Source organism: Melanaphis sacchari, unplaced genomic scaffold, assembly GCF_002803265.2.
Source record: "Melanaphis sacchari strain LSU unplaced genomic scaffold, SCAv2.0 Contig0_pilon_pilon, whole genome shotgun sequence".
Classification (NCBI taxonomy): Eukaryota; Metazoa; Arthropoda; class Insecta; order Hemiptera; family Aphididae; genus Melanaphis; species Melanaphis sacchari.
The window spans coordinates 877,389-905,082 of NW_020270366.1; the positions used below are offsets into that span (position 1 = coordinate 877,389).

Sequence of the window (27,694 nt, forward strand, 5' to 3'; positions counted from 1 at the left end):
CATCATGTAGGTATTTTGAATAATTTGAAACATTGAAGCTTATGTCCTTTCATAAAATATTGCACTTTTAAGTGAAAAGTTCCACTTCAAATAGTTATTTACTATATCAGCTATTTATAAAAAATAATAGGTATCTGACTTTTTCGTATTGAGTTTCATTTGTATATTATTTTTGGTAAATAAATAACTACATATCCAGTGTTGAATAACATTTTAATTTTTACTTTAAAACTATACTCAAAACAAAACTCTTGCTATATTATAAAATATGATTATGTGTTGATAAAAACTGCGAGACGTAAAATGAAAATGGTTTTCGGGGTAAATCACGTAACAAATTCGACGTTTTATATAAATAGTAAATTAAATATATTTTAAATAGTTATTGTATATTATAATACCTACATTGTTTTATAGAAAATATGTGATAGTTTTTATATTATTATATGCGCATAAATATTAATATAATTCCATTCAAAATTCATCATGACTAGCGCCCGTACAACTGTCTTCGGTGCACAACTCAGCCAAACTTACTCGATGTATTTAAAATTACAATGTAGGACGAACCACCAATTTGTAGTCACCACAGCGATAGCAAGCAAAAATATCAGTCTTCACTCATCAGATATGTAAGTACAGTTGTTTGCTATAGGTACATACACCATTTGGCCGTACAATTTGGAATCTCAACGCGTCCGCGTGAACGTATATACTTGCCAATACTGCCATCCGTTGTTGTATATGTGAGTACAGGAAAAATTTAATATTTTATGTTTATGTTCACTATTATTAATAATATGAATATATTGTACACGATAAAATTTGATAAAAAATTTAATTTATTTTGTTGGGTTAGTTGTGTATGCCTATCGTATGATATTATAAAAGAATATCTTTAAGGGGACCATAAACTGAATAACAATTATAACGATTGCAAGTACACAGAACCAAAACAATCAAAACGCGTCGTATTAGACAAATTCCGTCAGGTGAAACTATAAAAGGAGATTCACGAAACATTTCTCTTCAATTTTTTTTTTTTTTAAATGGTTAATTAATAAACCAAACATTTCTTGATCAAAATACGTCACACAGTACCAATAGCGTAATTTTTGTATAGTAAAAGAGGGGGAATCCGGAAAAAATTTAGACCTAAAGTAATGCATATTAAAATAATAAATAATATAAAAAATATATTATATTCTTATTTCTTAAAACATTTTTAAATTCTAGAAGGAAAATGTACCTATTATTAGTCAACGGACATGTGGGGGTCGTCGTCGCAGTGTTGTTATTGGTAACGTGGTGACTGTCTGCGCGCGGTCGCCGGTAGGTCAAATTTTATTCTTGTAATAATATTATACTTATTATATAAAAATATATTATGTGAAATTAATATAAAATTATAACTGGATTATTGATTAGTCGTTAACTTAACAGTGTGCCTTTTTTAGTTGTGACGAAATCAAATGTACAATGATCCAAGCTACTTTTTTTTTTTTTTTGTTTTGTTTTATTATAACGCTCTAATACACTAGAAACACTATTTAATAAAATTCAAAAATAGGCCTATAACCTAACCTATCTGACTCTCAAATACTCCCCTTGTATAGGCCATTGCACAGTATAAATATTTAATTTCATTAAATTTAAATTTAAATATATTTTAGAAAATCTAAGGATTGATTATGTATCGTTTATGTTACAATATAAAAAAAAAAAAAAAAAATAAAATAGGGCGTCGGCGTTGAATTTTTGTACAATTTAATTTTTTACAACCGAAAAAATTAATAATACGTTTAAATTCGTCATCATTTCGGGACGATCCAAATAATAATATGACCCAGACACTGATAAAATATAATAATTAGTGCAATACAGTGTAAGTAACGCGCCATTTAGGTATTTGCATAAAACCAATTTCACAGATGACCAAACACAATAATAGGTAATGGTAAGAGGGCTGAATGAGCAAAGTGCTTGAGTTGCTGTTAGTGTATACGAAGGGACGACACGCTTGCCGAAACATGGTCCAGCTCGGTACGGTCAATAGGATCATAAAAGTGTACGCGTTGATCGGTTTTTGCGTAGCCACGTACGCGCTGTATGTGGAAATCTCGCTGGAAAATGATCCGGGTTTTGAGCCGCTGTGTGACCTCAGGAAATACGTCAAGTGTTCTCCAGCATTTATTTCACCGTAAGTTATTAATTTTTAAATAACAATATTATACAATATTTTACAAAAAAATTGTGTTCTTTGTACCCTTGTACATATTGTAAAATAATCTCTGTACATTAAGGAGGGGAATTAACATGGATCACGTTCGATAATAATATAATTGAGTTCAGTATTTAACCAATATTTTTCTAAATTAATTCACTACTATTTACATTTAGTTATAGACAAGTGAAATAAGTAAATAAATTTTATAGTATTGGTAAAAACTAATATTTATTTGTAATATTTAATGAGTTTATCATTTTATTAGAACATTTAATTTTATGACAGCAGTAAATGCCTATAAAATTTCAAAATAGTAATTAACTTGTGTCACAAAGCTATCGATTACATATCATTCATTGTCAATTTTATATATATTGTATTGTAGGTACTTGAGCCTATGAGCGTTTATTCGCAGTAAATAAATAACATAAATGTAAACAACTTCAATAGTGGTTCATTTTAATCGATAACCAAATAATAATGATAAAACATACTTAATATCTTTGATATTTTATCATATTTTGCTATTTTGTTACTGAATTGTTAAAATAAAGAACTTTTTTTTTATTTTTAGTTCAAATATTTGTTATTTTTTATTTGTTATGAATTATGAATAATTTTACAGCAGCAATATACACTATCAGGGGCACCGAATACATACTATGTCTATAGTTACCTTTGAAAAACCTGTACCAAATCTGAATGGAATTACAAATTAATTGAATTAAGAAGATCTTGTGACAAAAGCAGACGTTGTGCATTTAAATTAGGAAATGAATCACATAGATTAAAAAATGAGACAGGCCTAACCACTTATTGGAGTACATAACGTACCAATTCTAATATTGTTGATAGGTATGATTTTTGCTATAATTGTTTTTCTTTTAGAAAATAAGATACTTTATCAACTATTTGATGAATTTGATGGACTGTAGAGTGCTTGCTGCGAAAACCAAATTGTGAGTCTGGTAGGATTTTTGTTTCATCGATAATATTTAGAATTCTTTTAACTAGAATTTTTTCAAATACTTTTGACAGTATTGGGAGTAGACTAATAGGTCTATATGATGATAGAAGGCCAAGTGGTTTTTTTGGTTTGAAAATGAGTATGATAGAAGAGTACTTCTATAGAATAGGGATGTAGGATAGTCGGAGCATTGAGTTAAATAAATAAGTTATCAGAACGATAACTTTTGCGGAAGCTGCTTTAGTATTTCTGAAGTTATTCAATCGTAATCAGGAAACATTTTTCGCGGGAGTTTGGATATGGTGTACTGAACTTCAGCAGGAGAGGTATGTTTTGGCGGGAGGGAACAAATAATATACATTTAACTTTTTTAGTTTTACACTATAAACTACGATTTGGGTCTTTTAATTGTGCTCTGTGCTGTAGACATTTTTGGTCGACATTTAACGTATGAATCTTATTCCTCAATTGCTCCTCTATAATTTTCAGGTGTCCTATAAGAACATTATGCATAGCCCTGTAAAAAAAAAATCGACAGTTATCATATTATTATAGTACTATGTAGACGTATTTTTGTTTAATTAGCCCATTAGGTAGATATTACTTTGTTTGAATTAGCTTGTTGTTCAACATTTTGATGGAATTATCGAGTAAATAATTTTCTTTATGCAATCCAAAAGTAGGTTTATCATGACACAATTCAATTCCATCTCTATATAGTCTTCCTTCACACCGTGTCTCGACTAACATTTTTGAATTTAATTTTGCATCCAAAGCGCTTTCGAGTGTATTAATTTCTTTTACAAGTGTCTCCATGTCTAATAACATCTATAAAAAGAGAAAATTCTTTATACTAAGAATGCTTATTCTACAATATAAATTGCCTTACGTTCGCTTTTTGCCATTCTAGTTCATACTTGGCTCTTTCTGTTTCGTAAATCCGTTTTCGGAGACCAAAATCAACTTTGTCATTGAGAGCAATCATGTCACTTAATATTCTATGTCGTAACAAAAACATAGTTTCACGCATTTTTTCTGAACGTAACAATTCATTTTCAATTGTTTGCATTAAATTATTACACTGTTGAAGCCAGTTTTCGTACGTATATAAACTACAATTTAATAATAAAATGTAATCGTTGATTTTTAGTTTATTTAAAAATATAACTTAATTTAAGTTTTGTTTTAAAGAAAATTAAATAAATACTTATATTAAAAATAAAAATAATTTTAATTTTTAATTTTTTACAAATAAATAAAATAATTATTAAATTAATATAATGATCTCTAAAGAATATAGATGAATAGAATTACTTTAGTACGTCTCTATTTTTTAATAAGATAATAATTAGTTTTTAGTTTTTGACACAATCTAACTAAATAATAATTACTGACTATACGATAGATATTGTATGTAATTTAATTATAGATACTTTTATATATATTATATTTCTATTCAAAAACTTACTCTTTTGGAATTCTAAGCGAATCTGGTTTAAGAGAAATATTTGTTGAGTCTTTTTTCATTTTCAATAGCTCACTATCTATTTTTATTGTATTATTTTTATTTTCTATGTCTTTGATGATATTCATTTGTAATTCTTCTAAATTATTTATCTGTTCCCAAGCTTTTTGACATATTTCAGCTATTGAGATTTTCATCTTTTCCAAAGTTAGTTGTTCCTAAATAAACTTGATATGTAATATACTATATACTAATATTACTAACCATAATCAAATTATGTTTTAATTTATATAATAGTGCAATGTATACGTGTTTTAGTGCAACAGATGCAATATCATAACATAAATCTTCGTAATTTCTTTCATCTCTTAAACTTAAGCAATGATTAGTAACAGCAAAGTTCAAATTTTGAAATTCTAAAGTTTTTTCATTTTCCTTTTTTTCAATTTTCATCTCTTCAATTTCTTTTTGTAAGCGTGTTGACCGTAATTCAATTTTATTTTTCCAGCGTGTTATTTCAGTTTGTCTAAAATATAAAAGTAATGTTAGTTTTACTGCTTAAAATTATAACAAAAATCATACCTATCAACAATATTAGAATTGGTACGGTATGTACTCCAATAAGTGGTTAGGCCTGTCTCATTTCTTAATCTATGTGATTCATTTCCTAATTTGAATGCACAACGTCTGCTTTTGTCACAAGATCTTCTTAATTCAAGTAATTTGTAATTCCATTCAGATTCAGATATATTTGGTACAGGTTTTTCAAAAGTAATTATAGACATAGTATGTATTTGATAGTTAATTTTGTAAACTAATTAATTAAATATAGGTTCAAAAGTAGTTAACTATATTTAAAAATCAATTTAAAATTTAAAATGATAATTTAGTTTAAAAATAAAATTATTATTATTATATTTATTTTGTTATGGTAAAAAAATTATACCATGGTTACTATTGTCTTAGTAAGAAAATATAGAAACGACACTTTATCAGCTGGGCGGTCTACTGTATCCCTACGGTATGAAGTATTGGATTCTAAAAGTTAAAACCGTATCCGTAATCTGGCTAGATGTTACGATATTATAAAAACGGAAACAATCCATTGCCCGGGTGATTTTCGCGGGTCTTACGTAAACAAATATTGCTAGAAACGAGCAAATTTTGAATTGCAATAGTTGCATTTTTTTTTATTATTATTTAGTGTTCTTTCAACAGTTTTAACTAATTTTCAACAATAAATTGTTCAATGATAATATTGATATTATTTATTTAAGTGATAACGTATGCCGCGCCCCCTGGAGACCGTGTTCAAGGCCAATGTCACCCGATGTCTGATACTTGATACAAATTAACTAAATTCTGTCAAAATGAAAGAAAAATAAATTTTATTCAATTTATGCTAAAATAAAATATATATAATCGCGATTTCGAGAGGCTCGTATCAAAATTAGAATTTAATCTGTTAAATTAAAATTATATAAATACTAATTCTTGTACTTAATATTATTTCTTATATTTTATTACATAATATAGCATCCAGTAAATAATATAATAAAATAATTATTAAAATTAATTCAATATTATTTATCCAAAAATTGTAAATGCACGATATACGCCTTGTAATAGGCAAACGTAGTACACGTATGTTGAATAATTTGACAACAGTGGTTTGCTTTAGGTATAATATGTTACAGTAACTACAATAATAATCATAATATTACTTAGATTTGGATATTGTAATTTTTAATTTCATGTCGATTGCCAAATGTGGAATAATTATAACCAAAAATAATTTAACAATTAAAGACATGATAAGAAATCATGGCATTAAAATTTGATTTTTAAAGTTGGAAAATGACATTTGCCAAGTTCACCACGTTTATTTTAAATTATCAGGTAATGCGTACTAAGATTTATTTGATAATATCAAGAAAATGTTGTACCTGTATGTGTTAATTCCGTCTTATTAACATATATATAACAACATTTTGGTTCAGAAGAATCTATTTTATAGAAAATTATAAGCTATTTGCAGAATAAAAATTGAATAAAAACTTGGTTCAAAATTAAAATATCAAAAAACCTATGTCGGGCAATGGATAATACTCTTACTTTAAGATTTGATGTTAGATCAATTCACTTTAATATTATATGCTACAGAATAAATTGGATTCTTCTTAACGTAAAATTCATTACCTATGTTATATCGTTATGCATTACAGGTAAGATAGAGACAATGCGACATGCAATAGAGGAACTGTAGTAGGACGTCTTCAATATTGGTTACTAATTTAAAATACCTTTACATGCACTTAACTCCTGAATTAATTTTATTTAATATTTATTAATGTTTGAATATAAAAGTGTTATTTTGTTGTTTTCATCACAACTCTATTATAGATCATAAATACTTCACGAACCTTATTGAAATTATCAAAATCGGCCTTTGCATAACATAGGCCCATTAGCTCAGTTGGTTAGAGCGTCGTGCTAATAACGCGAAGGTCGTGGGTTCGATCCCCCCATGGGCCAAATACTTTTTTTTGTTTTCATTTTTATTATTCCATTTTTAAAGTTTGTTTATAATTCTGAATAGTTATTTATTACTAATTAGCAATAAAAAATGTTCAATGATTTTTGTATTTTATTCACTGAAATTTCAAAAATTCAATATTTGTTTTTTATAAATCTCGAAGCGATAATTTTATCTTGAATACAATAGTCAATTGGTATACAAAATAAATATATAATATATTCCTAATACATAATAAGTAAAAACTAATATTAAAACTAACTTTTCAACTGTCTATTGTTGTTGACACTTATTTGTATATTTAGCGGCCATATTATCAATCAATCATTTATATCATAGGTCAAAATCAAAACAGTTATCCTCAAATATCCATATTACAATAACAAGTACTCATAAACTATCGAATGTAATCGCATCATTAGACGATGCATAAAAAAAAAAAAAAAAAAATCGATTTTCACACAATAAAAACAATATTGATAAGAATCACTTTATTAAGCAGTGTTTACAATTATTAATTATCATTATTCAATTATTTTTACAGATACGCCAAAGGTTTTGGGATCGTCAGATACATATTCGGCGAAAATTCCGCAATCAACGTGCCCAACGGACTCACTGGGATGTTATTCTACATCCTGTCGTTCATGTTGAGTGCGTTTATTTGTACTTGATACGATTATGCGATACGTAATAAATAAAATTATTATAAATTTATAATAAATATGACCTCCACAATTGACATATATTTACTAATAATTAAATTGTTGTTTCGTACCTGGGACATAAGTTAAATATTATGCTGCTTACTTAATCGTATTTTCTTTGAAATACATGATTAGGCGTTATGTCCGTTATTGTTACTAATTACTATCCTTAACCACATATTTATGATTTACTACAGATGTACTCAGACTCTGATTTCAGAGGCAGCATAAAGATAATTCGGCCCGTTTGGCAGATTTGTAATGAAATTATACCCATAATTTCACATTTTTTATTTTAGGTATCAAAATTAAAATCATATTGATTAGTTATTGTTTTGATACATTCTTACAGAATAAGATGAATTTTTCAGAAACCCAAATTAATTTTTATAATCGTTAACTATAATTAAATTAACATTATGATAATAATTTTTATATTTTTAATTTTGATAATTTTGTAATTCTATAATCAATAATAATAATTGTTTCTTACGTACTATTATGTTCATAATTAGAGTAAATATAACTTCATGGAGATAAAATTTGCTGAGGCCCATATCTAATTAAATATTTTATAACGGCCTTCGATAACCCGAAAAAAAGTTCAGGGGCAGTATATAGGTACTGCTTTTTCTGCCCACGTGCACACGCCTATGCGACTTACCATACGTATTAATAATAATTAGTTGTTGAAAATTACCTATCTTGTAATTTTTGTTTATTTTTCAATTCCAGGTTGTTCGGACAGGCATAAAATCGTTAAAGTCCACTACTACCTGGCAATCATGTCCAACATTTCCACATTTTACTTGGCTTCCGTGTTGATGTTTATAGTTCGGGAATTATGCTTGGTTTGTTTGATCACGTACTTTATAAATGCTATAAGTCTGTTGTGTGTGTCGTCCAAACAACGTAAATTGTTGTCGTTATCTACACACCATAAACCTTGCAAAGCCGATTAAAACATAATATATATGTATATTACGGAACACGTGCCATAATATGTAATGTCACAGCTTATATAATATATTATAAAAGAAATAAATATTCAAAATACGTTAATTTTATATTTTATATTATACGAAGTATTTTAACATTTGCAGATACCGACTACTACACAAAATAAATATGTGTTCAGAGTATGTCTTACGGTTTTAGCCTCCGTTCAAACCTTCCTATTATCTGTCTAAACATTTCGAGTGTTGATATATTTGATATGGCTTAATGAAAACGAAAAATAATTAGTGACTGAAACAATAATGAAAATAAATTAAATTTTATGTAAACCAAAAATACTATACATTTGAATCATATAGATTTTATATACTTTTATAGTTGTGGTTCTTTCTTATATAGTGTAATAGATTTTTCAAAAGCATACAATCATCGGTTAAAAGTGTGAAGTACCTTGCAATCCATATGTCTTAACCGTGCTCGGCAACGAATAATAATTTAAAATAATATAAGTCGCATTTTATTACGCGTATTCCGCGTGGGACTCGTGGGCGCGCGCCTCTTATTATTATAAATAGCTATGGAGCTACATCATGTGCGACAGCTATATAGTATATTTAATATTATATACATTATACATATTCTAAGCATATAATATATATATTTCATAGTATCATATAGGTGCATAATAACAATATATAACATTAACATTGATAATATAAATATAGCATATATTTATATATTATGTTTATATACATAAATGCTAGTTATATTTTATATTGTACAATAATATCTTAATCGTATCTCCTACGGCGGAGGCTTAAACATCTGATCGAGTGGGTCAGATGCGGAATAGGTTTTTATTTTTTTTTTCGGGAGTGTCTCACAATCAGCTACAACAGATCCAAAAACATCACAATGTATAGCTCTCCATATTCGTTTGTAATAAATTTTTACAATTTACAATATTATTGGAGGTCGTCTAAATGAAAACCACGCGTGCACGTATGACATTGAAAAGGTAAATATAATATATTATATCATGTTTATATATATATATAATCGGCTTTGTGTATAAATTTGCACTTGACACGAAACACACCTCGACTAAGAGGCGAGGCGAATGCCATACCTATCTCGTACTCTTGTTTCAGAAAAATAAAAAAGTTAATTTCATTATTATAATATAAACAAGTAGAATATACAAATTTTATACCCGAAAGTTTTATAATAATATCTATCAATATTATTTTTTAATAGATATAGTAATAAATTGATATGAAAGTTTTAAAACTCTCAACATTTTACTCTAGTTGGACGTAACTAGTTTTTGATTTATAAACACTGCAAAGTTAGAATTTCTAAAAGCAATGAAGAATAATTTATGCAAATAATTAATCAATATATAATAGCTGACAGCATTCCAACCATTTAGGTATACAGTATACCTAATGCTAAAAAGCCAGAACATTGGGAATCTTTCTGTGTCCCGGTAGATCAGGGTGTCCCTGTTCTTAGAAATTAGTAATTACGAATAATAAGTTAACATCATGGTTTAACTATAATTTACTATTATGTCTACAGTTTTCTATACATAGGTATTATATGTACATAAAATGATAGAATAACGCTTGTTCGTACCTGTATTACAGGACTTTAACGCACAATCAGTATTTATGCATCCCTATAAAAATATTTTTAAAATCGCAAAATGGATCCAACATTCTAATACATATTTATAATAGCCATTATAAAGGTACTTACGATTCCCGTCCATTCATAACATCAGGTGTTATCAACACATATATCACAAATAATTTTGTTCATTTATGTAACATTTTGGGTAATGTAAAGTTTACATTGTAGTTTGTTGAATATGTTTATCTTATACAATTTACACTTTAAAATATTAATAAAAATGGTGCCCTTATATATTCCCCGTCCCTCAAATTGTTTTTATACTCGTACTTTTCTGTAGCCCTTGACGCAAGAAATGTTGTAGACCACTACCTATGTTAAAAAAAATCCAGTGAAATAAACTTATACTTAGCGTACAAGAATAATATAGTACAATAACATATTCACTTAATTAAATATAAAATATTGTAAAGTTATATGCAGTGGTACTCAACTTCTCGATATAGCAGCAAATTAAAAGTATTTTCCTAAAAACTACGCAGGTCAATAGTAAGCTGAAACATATATTTGGTTCTAACTCTTAACACTTAGAAGTAAATATGTAATAATAAAATATGACATTATATTATAGCACAAAATTATGTCGAAAAAAAGTTCGTTTAAAGAAAATAAACTAATTAAGTAATTCATCATTCCAAATGATATTATATACTATATAACTTCTCAGAACATAATACAAAAACCAAAACAATAAAATTGTGTAGGTATTATGTAGTTAATAAATAATTTTCAATGATTGAAATTTTTCACGTACCCTATTTTCATTCGATTGCACACCATCTTTACGATTTGCATAATACTATGTATTATTAAAATTTAAAATATAAATTTTTATAATAGGATTCACGCTTTCAATTGACCGAGTTACCTGCATTTTCTAATCTTGACTTTCACGATATAATTTTAATAGGTGCACATGTTCGGCGCCTGGTAATAGTGTAATACCATATTGTACCTATTATAGCTATAATATGTTAAAATAATTGTATATAATACATAGTAATTATTTGCAGATCGTTTTAGCAATAACGGCAGTGGTCGCAAAAATGGCGTCTTATTACAAATATTATTATTATGATTTATGATAATGTATTATAAATGACTTTCACGCGGGATGAGCGCTAGCTATTATTATTTATAGTACTCAAATTCGCTGTGGTGGACGTCACGATGAGTTAATTTCGAAGACTACATAAATAATTATAGACTATACAATTGATATTAATAAAAGAACGCATGTTTTAGTGTTAATTATATACACACGCCACTAGAAATAATTTTAAAGTCGTGTGTATATAATATGATACGTATATTTGCACCTTTAACGAGAATTAGCCTGGGCGTTGATCAATCGCGTGTATCTATAATATGTCCTACCATTCCGGTTTTCGTCAGTTACGTTCGAATTTTAATTGTGGGGCGACAATGCAAAACGTACTATTTGCATTTTTGTCAAAATGGAGTTATACATTGAATTATATGTTTGAAATGGCGGCGGATCGATTGGCATCATCAGATTAGGTAAAAACGTACTATTTCCCATTCAATAACCGTTTTTAAAATAGTAAATTGAAGCAAAACGTACTATTTGCACAATATACATTTTGTCAAAACGAACTATTTACTGTTTGATGCAGAACGTACTATTTGCTATAGATTCCGTAATAAAAAGTAAAAAAAAATTTGTCAAAACGTGCTAATTACATCAATTTTTCCAAAACGTACTATTTCCATTCATAATGCAAAATGTACTATTTCCAATGTACACGGTATAGGACTAAAAATGTATTGATGCAAAACGTACTATTTACAAAAACGACTGTGTTTTAAAATTTGTTTTTATTGTTACATTTTATTAAATTATATAGATTTAATATATGATATACGTATTTTGTTTAACATATTATCTACGTGCTAACCTAAATCATAAAAAAAAAAAATCGTTTATAACTTTGAAACATTAATTATTATGCGCGCCAAAACTTAGTGATAAGGTCTAATCAATGAAACTATTTCATTAATTCATTTATGATAACACATATTCTATTTTTAAAGTACCTTACTCTTGCAGCTTGCTATTTACTTAATGTTTTTTATAATTATTATAATTTATTATAATTTACCATGTCGAAAAGAATAAAATTGATGATGGACAAGGCGAAAAACAAGGTAGGTACATACATCTAGTAAAACAATATATATTATTGTACTATTTAAAAAATAACATGATAGAACTTTTAATATTTTGTATACTACCAATTCTATAATACAATAATCAATAATTATTTTATAATTTCTATAACTCATATCTTCAGGTAGTTGATGCTAAGAAGCTGCAGAGCATCAACATTCTTAATACTGCTAGAAATAAGGTAATGCTTACACCTATACAAATTGTTTTCTAACCTATTAGAAAACTACTATTTTATACTAACTTATTAATTTATTATATGTATATTTTGTCTAGAGTAGTAATAGTCATCTACATTTTTGTTCTAATGCAATTATAATAATTACTAATTATTATATTATAGATAAATTTTAACATTTTAAATATTTAAAACTTGATATTATATTATTCTTTTTTTTTACTTTTTTAAGTGTTCTTTAATCTTTTATTTACCTTGTTTTAGTTTTTATTAATTAAAAGTTATTAAAAAAGTGTTTTATTAAAATATATTATACCTAACTTGTATTCCTTTCACCTATATGGATGCTACCATCGGTTCCCTATATGTTATATATTTTCTTAATTTAAATAAACTTAATTGAATAAGTACAAGTAACTAGTAAGTGTAATATTATTACACTTAGTTGAGTCAAAGTATTTTAATTTCTTAACATATAATTATATTAAATTATATTTATTGTAAAATGTAATTTATGCAAATAGAACGTTTTGTAAAAATATTGGTCAAAACGTACTATTTTTGTTAATCAAAGCAAAACGTACCATTTGTTGTAAATAGTACGTTTTGATCCAATTCAAAATTTAAAAAGTTATATTTAAGTACAAAAAATACATTTTAAAATACTTTTACCTGCAGAAATTTATTTCATAGTTTTTTATCTATTTTTAAACATTTTCACAACATGTATATCTCAAATATTTAATGCACAGCAGAAAATGACCTTTCCTGAAAAATATGTAAAACGCAAATAGTACGTTTTGCATTGTCGCCCCACAATTGGCGTCCCTATGGTGGTCCATCGTCGACGATACGAGTTTTGTTAACGTCTCATAAAATATGTATATAAAAATTACAAAATACAAAGTTGCTACTATACCGTTTCGCAAAACAAAAAAAAAAATTACTAGATTTTGTGATATAAAATATTTTATTTAAAATTTTGTAAAATTATCAAATATTATATGATGCATTGAAAAATCTTGTATATATACTAAGATAATATATTAATGTAATACAGTTTTTTACAATCAAGGTAAATTATCGGCTATCGCCCTTATATCCTTCTCCCCGAAAATTTTTTTCAAATTTGACTTTGCTAATACAAACACCATCTGTTATTATTGTTAGCGGTAATAGATTATAATTGACCAATACATTTTATATAATAATATATAGGTATATGCCAAAAATAGCATAATATTTATACATAATGCAGTTGACATAATCATGATTTTTTTATAAAATATAAATATATAGTTTTAAATGCGATGTATTTCCTGCAGGAGCTTTTCTTTTCTATTATAACAATATAATAATACGACTATATTACTTGGTATCGGTGTGAGTATATATGTAACGATATTTATATCTTTAGGCCACATAATTTCATAACTAAGTATCATAACAACAACAATTTGAAATTGAACACGTATGAAAAGCCAATATTACAAATAGGATCCATTTTTGATACCATAACCAAGCTGTTTTCATCAACTTGACACGTTTATTGTTAGTTACAAGAATTAAGCCTTAAATTTCACTACGATAACCGTTCTTATTTTTTGTTATAGATATATAATTTATACCATTTTAATTAATTTAAAAAAAAATGTTATAAAGTCATTATCTATTTATTTAAAAATTAATTCTTCGTTTTAGGCTCATTCGCTCTGTGGTTTTCATCTCCTAAGCTTATCTCAATCTTGCTCGCTGTACATAGTTAAGAAATTTTATCCGAAATAAAAAATAAACTATGGTAATATCAGTATATATATATTAAATCATTTTATAAAAATGCGCATAAGCCTAGTAATATAACTATTTTATATAAAACAGCTCTCACCCACTAGGAGATATATCGATAGTGATAATAATATATAGGCTTCAATATATAATAAAATAAGGTTAAGAAAGTGTACGTTCCAAACCCTATTAGTCATAAGTCATAACTTATTGAGAGTGCTTGATCATAACATCTTAGTTAATATATTGCTATAATATAATAATATTTCACTCGTAAAAACGCTAGATACTGTTTTTGATTTATTGTGTATAAATTACACTTGTAAACAGTAATTGTTCTCAAATTAATCATCACAAAGACTTAAAAATTAATTAATAGTGCAATTAGCGCACAAGAAGAATAAAAATAATCTATAGATCGATAAAAAGAAGTAAGTAGACATTGTTTTTAAAAATACGTTTGCAATATAGCTATATATTTATTCTACAATACATAGTAAAACATATGTACGAGTATATCATGGCAAATGTAAAATATTGATGTTTACCTAGATTGACTGCAGAGTGCAGACCCATTGTATATTATATAATATTACACTATTAAAAGATTATTAAAAATTAGAATTTTTTTAATTTTATTATTGGACGTGTTTATAGACAAGAAAAAAATTGTTCAGTATGCATACTAATTAGGTACCATAGGTTAGGTTAATAGGTTAGGTTAGTTATTTACTAATCATACATTATACATTATACCGATGCCATTAAGGCGTGGCCTAAAGTGCTATATCGTCATTTTATACATAATAATAAGATACACATTATTATGAATATCGAACATGTCGTATTTTAAACAAACACGATATCAGACAAACTATACAATATACCTATAATTTAGTCTTTACCTATATGGCTACATATGCTAGTATAATAACATAAAAAAAAAATGTCTTACTCGTCTTTTTTTTTAGTATTTTACATTATTATGCATCACGTTGCAGTTTATTCCACATATGTATATTTACAAAATTACAAAATGTACATGTGTTATTCGTTACTTTTCAGTTTACAGATAATACATTATAATACCTCTAATACACCTATATATGGATGCCCATCGTACATTTAATAATACTTGTACTTACAGCCTTATAAGTATGTGCTTATCATAGATATTAATATGTGTATTCGTACTGAATTATATACTTATAATTCATAAACTATGAATGTGTTATTATACAACGTATTATATATTGATTTGATAATTATGTCATATGTTTGCACATCATAATATAACAAAAGTGCACGTATTATCTGCTTCGTTAGATTATTTTATGTAAATATGTGTTCATCGAAGATGTATCGTAATAATGTAGATAATCATTATTAGTATTATTACGTACGTATACCTAAATCTCAACAATAATAAATTATTTGACATTTATAAAGTGTTGCACAATGCTCATGAGCACGAACATAAAATGCCACGGGTCGCATTAATATATAAAGATATATCTAATAAATAAGTGATGAATATACTTGATGTGTTTTGTCTATTTAGTTTACATTTCATGTATATTATAAAATTATAACGCATAGACCGAGGTGGCAACTAACGAGATATTCGTCCGATTTCCACTCTTAGTTTAAATGAATAAAAAAACTACAATAGATTGTATTTTTCTATCTAAGTATACGTTATAACAGTGTAAATTCACGACCTGTATGTTTTCACCTCGTTGACCTACTGAACACATATAAAACGGGAAACACGAAATAGTATAATTACCGATTATTATTATAAAATCTGTCGATGTACTATATCATTATAATTTATAAATGTTTAATTATGAAATTGACTACGAATAACCATATGTATAAAAGTTACATGGCGTAACAGATTTGTATAATTTATAAATTTGAGCTTTCAAAAAAATATTCTTTGGTTGATTAAACAGCTGTATATGTTATGTATTTTTTTTTTAACATCATTAACGAACTTTTATAACTAGAATAACTAGATGCTAGTCTTCTACACCTATGAAAAAAATTCAAGAACGATCACTATACTAGTTACGATTTGTAATTTCTAGCACAGTTATTTTATGTTGCTGGCTCTATATATGGGTCTCTATAAACAGTTTTGATTTTAATATCGGAATATTTATTATTCAAACAACATTCAATAATACGACTTATTATAATATATTTTCTATGCAATTTTTACATCTGTAAATATTATTTTCTATATTTACTATTATATTGAACTGTTAATCTAATTCGAACTCGACGTATATATCATGGTGGTTTTTTGGAAAACGCCAGAGTAAGTGAATTTCCACATGTGGTACAATTGTTGATCACAATTAATTTTTCCTCGGGTGTTATTTAGATTTCGGTGTGCTGGATTCGTAGACGGGAAATTTACTTGTAAATTACGCCACTTAAAACGGTACCGGAACATTTTTAAACCAGTGCAGATATGCGAAATATGCAAAGAAAAAAGATATTGGCCTTTATCTATTAGAAAATGTGAAAGTATATACACGACATCCTTAATCGGAAAGCTTAAAAAATAATCCAATATTAAATTTTCCTTTATTGTCTCTCGTAGTCTGTTCGTTCAAAGGCCACAAAATATGCGTAGAAGATGCAGCGTTGGAAGAGTCGCTTGTGAATGTGATGCCTTACGATTTCGATCCCATCGTTACAAGAAAGTCCCATGATTCGAATGCAACAAGGAATTCCGAAAGTCGTCCCAGCACCAGTACAGCGACGGCAGTAGAGGGTGGCAGTGGTCTGTCGAGTACTACCGACACGAAAACGGTGTCGGTAGACGGTACACCAAACGTACCCAGTGCCGCGGACGAAGTGGTGACGGTAGATGACACAATCGTTCCAAGTGTCAGCAAAGTGACGGCAGTGGACGATACCATCGTATGCTTGCCCAGTACCAGTGCAATGGCCACGATGGACCATATCAAAAGCTCGCCGTGTTCCGATGCAGTAGCGGTAAAGGAGCAGACTTCAAGTCCGCCTGACGTGGTAGATTCTATGCACGAGTCTGATTCCGGTGTAGATGCAAACAAGAAGAAAAAGCGATTCGGTACCAAACGTCAGTGGCGTAAATGGAGCAGGTGTATTTGTATTTTCCTCATTTTCATGTGCTAAGTAAAATCTGCGGTTTGGAACAAGTGTCTATGTATACTTCTGTTCGTAAGTATATGTTATACAAGTAATGACTAGCTGCGATTCACGCGTGGTTATAGTGGACAACGCAAAAGCATTCAATATTTTCTAAATCGAGTCATTTTATAGTTGATTCTTTATCTAAAAAGTATTTTATACTTTTTTTTTTAAATTATCAATAGTATGCTGTTAATAAAATTTTATATTGTTATAAATTAAAAATAGGAGCTTGCGTTGCTATGGATGAAATCTTACATAGAACAAGAAATGATATCCATAAGTTGATGAGAATAAAAAAGTTCAAAAAAATTAACTTTTTAACTACAGTTAATGCCTACCTTTGATGAATTTGATACATTAGAAAATAGACGAATGATGCTTTAAACATATATTAATATAAATAATAATAAATACATTATAATATTTATAATACACAAATATGACTTGTGCTTACTCTATTTTTTTGATAATAATTATATTATTCTCTGTCTCTGTGTGTATAATATATAATTCAAATTTTTCTCGGGCACGCTCCAAATTTTAAGTCTGCGCACGCTTATGGTTGTGTACATATTTTTAAATTTTCTTATGGATAACGGCCAATACCGTTTTTCGTCGCATATTTTAGTATTTTACCTATCTGTACTGGATCAAATATATTCCGGTATCGTTTTACGTAGCGTAATTTACATGTAAACTTCCCGTCTACGAACCCGGCACACCGAAATCGAAATGACACGTGAAGAAAAATTAACTTTGGTTTGTGATCAACAATTGTACGTGTGTAAATTCGCTAACACTGTTTTTTTCCAAAACGCCACCATGATGTCCATGTCAAATTTAAATTTAAATAATATCTAAGTGTAATAGTGGATATAAAATAATAAATTTACATCTTGAGGGTAAAAAAACGAAGTGGCGCGGAATAGGCAATACTTATCTACATGATAAACTGACGTGAGTATACCTATTCAAATATTTCGCCATCGCTATAATAGTTTGGCTGTAGTTGAGCCGACCGCGACGTTCCTACCGATTCGCCATCTGTTGGTGGTCACAAGCGTTTAGTTTATCGTATGCCGCAGCAGTCGTCGTCAGTCATCGCCACAGTCGACAGGTCCGATTGCGGTTCGTCGGAAAATTGATCGTGACCGACCGGCGATCGGTCGGACCGACTCGAACGTTAATTTATCGGACGTGCCGGTAGTCAGGCTATCCTTTTACATCAGGCCTGGCGACTTAAGTCTCATACAGCTAACAATACGGGCGTTGGGCCAAAATCTTCTCGCTAGTAACGAGTGCTGTGAAACAGCAAGTATATATACCGGCGATGGGCAAAGTAACCGGCGGGAGTGGTGTGTCCAGTGATGGCATGCTGAACATCGATCCCTGAGTGAAGTTTAGGCCGATCTGCTCATGCGTGTTCCATCACATGTTCCGGTGTCGCGGTTGGAGGACACTCCCGATGCCGCCGCCAGTGCCGCCCGGTCGCAGTGTCCCGACACAATCCTACGACGCGCAATGGGTTTCTTCCGCACAGAGAGGCACTTGTTGTACCCGTATGCAATCCGAACCGCGCGAGTCCCACACATCCCAAAAACGGCCCTGCTGTTCGCAGGTTGCCATTTTTTGGAGATGTAATATTTTTTAAATTTTTATCACACTAATCTTTTGAAAAAAATATTTATTTATAAATAATTTTGTTTCCGAGATCATTTGTTACCGATACAATACTATTACAGTTTTTGCATTTTTTTTTTTTTATCATGCACGAGCATTTCGTATACGATTAAGAAATTCGACCACAATTTACTCTCGTTAATATGCATTTATCGTTGCATATTGTTGTAATATTACAATTATAATATATATATTATATATATAATAATATCTGACCATGGCTGCTGATTTCGTTTGCGGTGGCACGTTTTAAACCGTTCCGTGGGCGAATGGTAATGAGTTACAGATTTAACAGCTATAGATATATCAGTATATCGCTTATATAGTCGTGAGTTACGAGTGAAGCAATTCTTAGTAATTATTGATTTTTCTAACTTTTTCATAAAAACTGAAATAATTATTTCAAAGAATAAAAATATAGTGCTGATTAGTTAAAAAATACTAAATAAATATCAATACAATTTGTGTGTTCTTGTTACTTGAAATAATTTGATAAAAAGTATTGAAAAATTAAGAATTTACACAATATCAATGTTTTTTGTATGGACAATGATAATTATTAATAATATGTGATAATACGTTTACGATAAATGTTTTTGCGTGAACTACAAATCTACAGTTAAACGCTATGTAATTTCCCTGTAAAAAGGTGCTGTGGACATAAAAATAAGTACTATTAAGACATTTGTTATTAATTTCCTCAATTTTTACCACGAGTAGCAAGTTCATAAGGACAGAAGGATAGGATAAGTGTCGGAGTACAATCCGTTAAAATAGATTAGAACAATTTTATTAAATGTAATACTTAATCGAAAAAAAAATTTAGCCGCTCGACCCATAGAGATTTAAACTCTGTAACTCGCTGGTTCTATTAGGGCCTAAGAAAGAGGGAAGTGTGTCCCTCAAAAATATGATTTTGCGATATTTATTTCTGATTATTTCTAAATATTTTCTCGTCGCAACAATCTGCTTATTTTAATGTCGAACAATCGTCGGCAATATTTTACTCACACTTTGCCGTCGACCGTTTGTTAATATTAAACGTTTCAACTTACAAATTGGAGCTGATTAATACGTTTGAAAACATCGTGACGAATAACATTTTCACGCTGCGTCGGCAGAACAAAATTCCAAAACAATTTGCAAAAAGCGAATAGATCTCGGCAATAAGCGACTTGGACGCCGAAACTTCGCGATTTCCGGACGGCGTTAAAGGCGTGGGCGGCAAAACGGTCGTCGGCGTTCAAAATGTGGTCCGTTCAAAACTGTACCGGGGAGCCGCCGGAATTATTATTTAGGTCGGGTCGCGGCCAGCCACCGATGTGTGGGCCGCGAGCACTAGGATACTATGGGGCGCTAATCGTCGGGGGCGCCGCCGCCGCCGGGAACGATCGCCGCCAACGCCGCCGCCCGGATTCCGGCGGCGACGGCAGCGCGGTTGCTGAGACCCTGGTAATCGCGGAGGATGTACAATACTTGGATTGCACAATGTTGTTGGCGCGCAACCCTTTCTCGTAGTTTGCGCTTACTACGCAGTGACGATGATGGTAGTAAAATGTTGTTTTATACTACGTTTTATGGTTATTGTATGTGACGTAGACGTTGTTGTTGTTATTGTTGTTGTTCCGGTGGCGGCGGAGGCTGAAGTCGCAGTTGTCGGTCGACCTTGTGCTGCACGGAGCGCGGGATTTTATTGCAGTCGTAAAATGTTTTTTTTTTTTTTTCATTTTGTTATTTAGTTTTACTCTGTTATACATTCCACTGAGTACTGTTTCCGCCGGCAGAGGATCGATTCGGCTTCGCATCCCGGGGTGTTTGACCCGAAAATAAAAACATGAACTGTTTATTTCCGTTCGAAAAATACTCGTTGACGACAAAACGGCATTATTCCATAAAATGCTGGTTATACTGCAGATATCACAAAATAACTGCAATGTCCTGTAATAATTACAAGATAATAATATAAACAAACGAACACTAAATAAACGCTTCGCTTGCATCTCGTCGGCTACATCATTATTAAACGTTCTCTAAACATTATTTTACCGTTATTACCGGTATCGAAGGTCGGAGGAGTAAGATTTACAGTATAGATTATACAATTATTTAAAAATAAAGTAATATAATGCACATTAGCACATTTTATCATTTTTAGTCTCTAGAAGTATAGGCTAGGTTTGAATATTTATTTAAAATTTTCAGATTGCGAGATGAACAAAAAATTATTATCCAAATAAACGGAAAAAAATGTATTGTTTTTGAGTTTCAAACGTGCAACATTCAATTAGACGTTTAGCAACTGCATCGGCTGCAAGCGCTACAGCGGATGCATCTAATAATTGGTCGTGTCGCGCCTTTCTCATTGCATATTGCGACATAGTAATAATCGTTGATATCATTATATTATATTGTTGTAAGTACACTGTACACTTCAGTAAGATTACATTGTGTGAGTAAAAATGAATAGGACGTGTGCCTATGTGCGTGTTATCATTAATATTACTAATAATTATTATTAAATTATTGCCACGAATATTATATTAACATGAACAATACGAAATTAATATTCAGCCGTCCCTTATCCCAGAATACGGAAATATCTAACAATAAACACAATACTACAATTTTTCCAACTGCTTATGACGTATACAACTTATAAATTAATTAAAATTTAAAGTCTTTCGAGTGGCCTTTATTTAGGCGTAAATTTAGGGGGGGGGGGGCTAGAGGGCTTAAGCAGAGTCTGATGTTCTATCGACGCGTATTGTAATATCATGTGTACACTGCGTATCGATTGGTCATCGGATTAAATTATTTTCCGTTGGGTACGGTACGTGATGATTAATATATATGTATAAATACTTATCTAATATAATACTATGTATATAATATACCTACTACGTATATATATATATATATATTCTCTATAGTCGGTTATGCGACTATTGAATCGACTATAAATATATGATGTTATTTATTATTTTTTCCTTAAATAAATCATTGGTTTATATTTATTTAAAATATACATTTTAGTATCTAACAATATTCTTCTGTAGCTCGTGAATAAAAATTAGAATAATTTATTTTGATAAAATTCAGTATTCACCTTTTGTAATGTAAGGAGCATGATAGATCAGTTTTCAGAATAATAAACTAGTCGCGAAATTCATCAATTATATCGGAATACGACTGCACGTTTAAATTTATGAGTTTTCGTAAGTAAATATTGCTCACGCGAATGATAATGATACTGCCGATACCATAATAGTAAATAAAAAAGTTATCATTTGCAAGTACGAAGATACATCAGGATATTTTTTTCTCTATATTACTACATGTAGTCAAATTTAAAAAAACCTCAAAGAAAACAAATAAACAATACTTCAGTAACTATAGTCTGGTCGGTGAGCATTAAAAAATAAATAATAAATGGAATTAAAAACTTGATGATACTAAATAAATATTTTAACCTCTAAATTTTTTATAGGTACATTTAAGGTACAATAGGTAAAGAAAATATGTTGTTTATAAATTTATACTTATTTAGTTATAATAATATAAATTCTAATTATAAATAAATAGTATTTAACCACTATTCACTAACGACATTTGTACGTCGTAAACATAATAACGAGCCTACGTTTTCGATATAAGTATTAAAAAAAATAAATATATATTTAATTTAAAAGTTTAAAACATCCAATCTTATAATAAAATATACTATTATGGAAAAACAGTAAAAGTCATTTATATGAAAAAAAAAATAAGAGGCGTTGTGACGTTTATTTGAAAATTATACTAAATTGTTTCATAACTGCAGTATACGATTTAAATATAAAATGCATGCAATACAATCCATTAATTATTTATAATAGGAGCTAAAAAAACAAAAAAGTAACATTCTTCTTATTTTAGTTTTATGAATGAGTCGCATATTTTGTGTACAATATATTTGTATATTATACTAACTATATTTATGTTGTGTTTGTGAAAATAAATTCTCAATGCTTGATTTCGATGTAAACAAACCCACTCACGATCGAATTCTATGAAACGTGTTGCTCTATGTAAATTTTTATTAATTATTCATTTTCCGCTAAAAAGAAACATTATTATTATTAAATTTCAATTTCGGATAGTCATTAAATAAACGAGTACAGTTTTATAAACGTTATAATAGGTAAGTGGACATAATTTAAATCATCCTTAACGAATAATAATGTTTCTTACATTTCAAGTTATGTATTAAAATAACCAATAGTTTTAAAAGTAACAATACATTTATTAAAAAATAAAACAAAAAAATGTGTGTATATTTATGAATTTATGATTGTTTACCCGTAATTCTTGCTTTGTCCATTGTACATTATAGGTCCAAGTATTTATAGTAAAGATGTCTTCAATTAGTGATCAAATTATAAAAGCTTAACAATGTCAACTAACTATAAAAAAGTAAATACTTTAATGATATATTTTACTCGATTCCTACAGTTTATGAACTTGTGTGCCTTCATAATTATTGCCGCAAAAGAATTTGGAAAAACACCGTGAACGGTTTGAATCTTATCGGTATTTTCACGACCATCAATGGATGTTTGGATGTGAATATTATACATAAACACATGCTTTAAAAAACCTCAAGACTTATACCACACATATTGCATTAAATAGATGATTTATAAATAGTTAATAAAATACAAATTATAGGTACTTGGTATATTATAATATTTGTGTACAAGTAGATCCATACAAACCATACTAAGTATACATATAGGTTTTTACGGGCTAGTGGCTACCTATGTTTTTGCGCATGACATGTTATAGTATACATCTAAAATGTATTTACTATTTACATATTAATAGTAGTCCGTATCCCGAGCAATGTAAGATGTTATCTATTCATAGTTCAAAATATTTTAATTTTTGTGTTCACGAGTTCCAAGCTTTATTATAATAAGAGAAAAGTTGAGTGAAATAAGCTTCCGCCCTTTCCCGTATTGTCTCATTGTTTCAAAACTTTATACTAATATTTTAGAATTTTATTGTGATTAATACTATTTGGTATAAATCAGAGTCTAAATTGATTTAAATAAATATGAATTTTTAGTTTTAACAAATTTAACCTACTCTTCTTGTTTAATATTAGAAATTACTCAAATAAAAATAATTGCATTATTTATAATTTTGTGTATTTAAAATTTATTGATACAAGTTTACAACTTAAAAAGTTTTTGATTTATAAACATAAAATCGAATTTTAAGTCAATAGAATAATGAGTTTTATCAATCATATTGTAATATGTATGTTAAAGTATTTTTATTTTTTCATAGTTCAGAATTTTAATTTAAAAAGGGAATTTTAAAATATAATATAGTTTATAAGCCAAACAATAGCTTATAAATTATACCAGTGCATATATACGTGTATTATAATACTATGTATTACCGTTATCTTATGAACTATGATAGTACAAAATAGAAAGAAAAAAATAGTAGACGTTGAAACAATTGGCAATATAGAGGCTTACAAAAAATCTGTTGGATAACATAATAAAATTCACAAAGCACGAAATATACATATTAATGTGTATAGTTAATGTATAGTCAAATAATACATCATCCATCAATATTCAAATCAATGACATTATAAGCAGCGTGAAGGATAACTGAACCTTAATAATTTCCTCTCTAAAAAAATATTCAACATAACTATTATAGACTAAGAAGGTTATATAGTTTATCCGATTAAGGTATACCATTTTATAATACATACCTATATGAAGTAGGTAATAGTGTGACTACGTGAGTATTATAAAACAAATATTTTATTAATATTATTATTATTATTATTTTTATAAAGAATGTTGCAAAATATTAATTTCCTAGAGTTTGATATATTGCAGTATTAACGATATGATATTAATATACACATAATAATATCATTGACTAAGGGTTATAATAAGTATTTGAATTTATAATCAATGACATAATAATTAAAAATATTCTCTTAGGCATATAATTTTTTATATATTTTATGCAAATAGTTCTATTAAAAAAATTGAGCTGTTTAACTATTTTGACTTTATGTATATTGAAATTATATACACTATACAATATAATATAGTAATTTTAACTTTATCGTTTTGAATTTTATTAACACATTCAGTAATATAAAACTAATTAGGTACTGATTGTATTTAATTATAGTTTCATAAATTATACAGGTTTAATGTTTACGTATGAAAACCAGGAAATTAATTGGCATGTATGCAAATAGCTATACCATAATACCATATATATACATTATTATTTAATATAAAAATATGTTTTTCCCCACTAGCCCACTATTTAGATATTTTAAAGTAATTTTCTTGAAAATGTTGAAAAAAATTACTCAAGCTTCACGGAATACAGTTTAAGAAATTCTTAAGAAAGATTTAATAACAACATTAATTTATTGGTAAAAATCAATGTACAGTAACAATTTAGTACACATTTTGTCTATATAATGTTAATATTATTTTACATTACAAACTACAATAATGTATTGCAAGTTTCCTCACCACCTTAGCACATTATGAAAGTTGATTTTATATCAACCTTAATGTTGCATGAGGTATTGCATGTGGCGCGTTTTTTTTATTGTGGTTTCCCCGAGTATAAACTTTAGGCCTAGTCCACACAGATACATTATAATTAATAGGTACGTAATACGTATCTATTAATATTAAAATACTATATATACTAAAATAAGATAAGAACTTAAATAAGATTATTATAATTATTTCTTAAATTATACTTATCTGTTTACTACTGCTTTTATTTTAATAATCTTGTAATAGAAAAGAAATATATTTTTCATGTATCATTATATCTGTTATACATCTAAAATCTCGCATTATTCTTATTGACAATGTTGAATTCAGAATGTATATAATTGTTCGAACGCGGTTAACTTTCCGCCGAATCGATTAATCGCCAAAGGCTTTCTAAGTCCAACGATTGGCGCAGAATGTTCACGGCTCGTCAATTCTCCTCTATAAGGCTTTCATTCCGCCTGGACTTTTTTGTCTTTTGTCAACGGTCGAACTTGGCGGTTCACCTGAATCGCCCGTTCGTATTTTTTTGCTTCTACAATTAAATGTTTTATTGTGAAGTAATTTCGTTCATATTGATATATTTTTGTCTGCTGAATTCAACACTGTACATATACACTTGAAAATAAATATAATTAATACGTATCCATTAATATTAAAATAGTATAATACTACATAAACTAAAATAAAATAAGAACTTAAATAAGATTATCAAAATTATTTTTTAAATTGTACTTATTTGTTTACTGGCGCTTTTATATTAATAAATAATTATCATGTAATAGAAAAGAAACATATTTTTCACATATCATTATATCTATTAAACGTCTAAAATTTCACATTATTTTCATTAACAATGCTGAATTCAGGACGTACACGATATTAATGATGATCCAATAAACGGTACTCTTCAATTAAAATGTTATAAATTGACAATGTGAATAATTTCGTTTATATTGATGTGTTTTGTCTTCTGAATTCAACACTGTACACATACATCTGAAAATAAATATAATTAATATGTATCCATTAATATTAAAATAATATATATAATACCATATAAACTAAAATAAAATAAAAACTTAAATAAGATTATCAAAATTATTTCTTAAATTGTACTTATTTGTTTACTGGCACTTTTATATTAATAAATAATAATTATCGTGTAGTAGAAAAGACATATTTTTCACGTATCATTATAGGTGTCTATTAAAAATCTAAAATTTCAAATTATTCTCGTTGACAATGCTGAATTTAGGACGTACATGATATTAATGATGATCCAATGAACTTATGAACGGTACTCTTCAATTAAAATGTTATATATTGACAATGTGAATAATTTCATTTATATTGATGTGTTTTTGTCTTCTGAATTCAACATTGTACACATACGCCTGAAAATAAATATAATTAATATGTATCCATTACTATAAAAATGTATAATACTACATAAACTAAAATAAAATAAGAACTTAAATAAGATTATAAAAAGTAGGTATTTCTTAAATCATACTTACC

The 27,694-nt window shown here is 28.3% G+C and overlaps 2 protein-coding genes and 1 non-coding gene across 3 annotated transcripts; 2 read left to right on the top strand and 1 right to left on the bottom strand.

Moving 5' to 3' along the window:
• Positions 1-3,575: 3,575 nt before the first annotated feature.
• LOC112598066 (tektin-2-like) lies at positions 3,576-5,444 on the bottom strand. Its single transcript, XM_025344401.1, has 6 exons — positions 5,242-5,444; positions 4,969-5,185; positions 4,663-4,877; positions 4,084-4,306; positions 3,799-4,022; positions 3,576-3,711 (listed from the first exon to the last, which is right to left on the bottom strand). The coding sequence occupies exons 1-6, from the start codon at positions 5,442-5,444 to the stop codon at positions 3,576-3,578; spliced, it is 1,218 nt and encodes a 405-aa protein (XP_025200186.1).
• A 1,429-nt stretch (positions 5,445-6,873) lies between these two features.
• Positions 6,874-8,864, top strand: LOC112598100 (vitamin K epoxide reductase complex subunit 1-like protein 1). The gene is made up of 3 exons (XM_025344450.1): positions 6,874-6,884; positions 7,740-7,849; positions 8,638-8,864. The coding sequence occupies exons 1-3, from the start codon at positions 6,874-6,876 to the stop codon at positions 8,862-8,864; spliced, it is 348 nt and encodes a 115-aa protein (XP_025200235.1).
• Positions 7,121-7,194, top strand: Trnai-aau. The gene has a single exon. It is a non-coding gene; the product is annotated as a tRNA-Ile (tRNA).
• Positions 8,865-27,694: the final 18,830 nt, after the last annotated feature.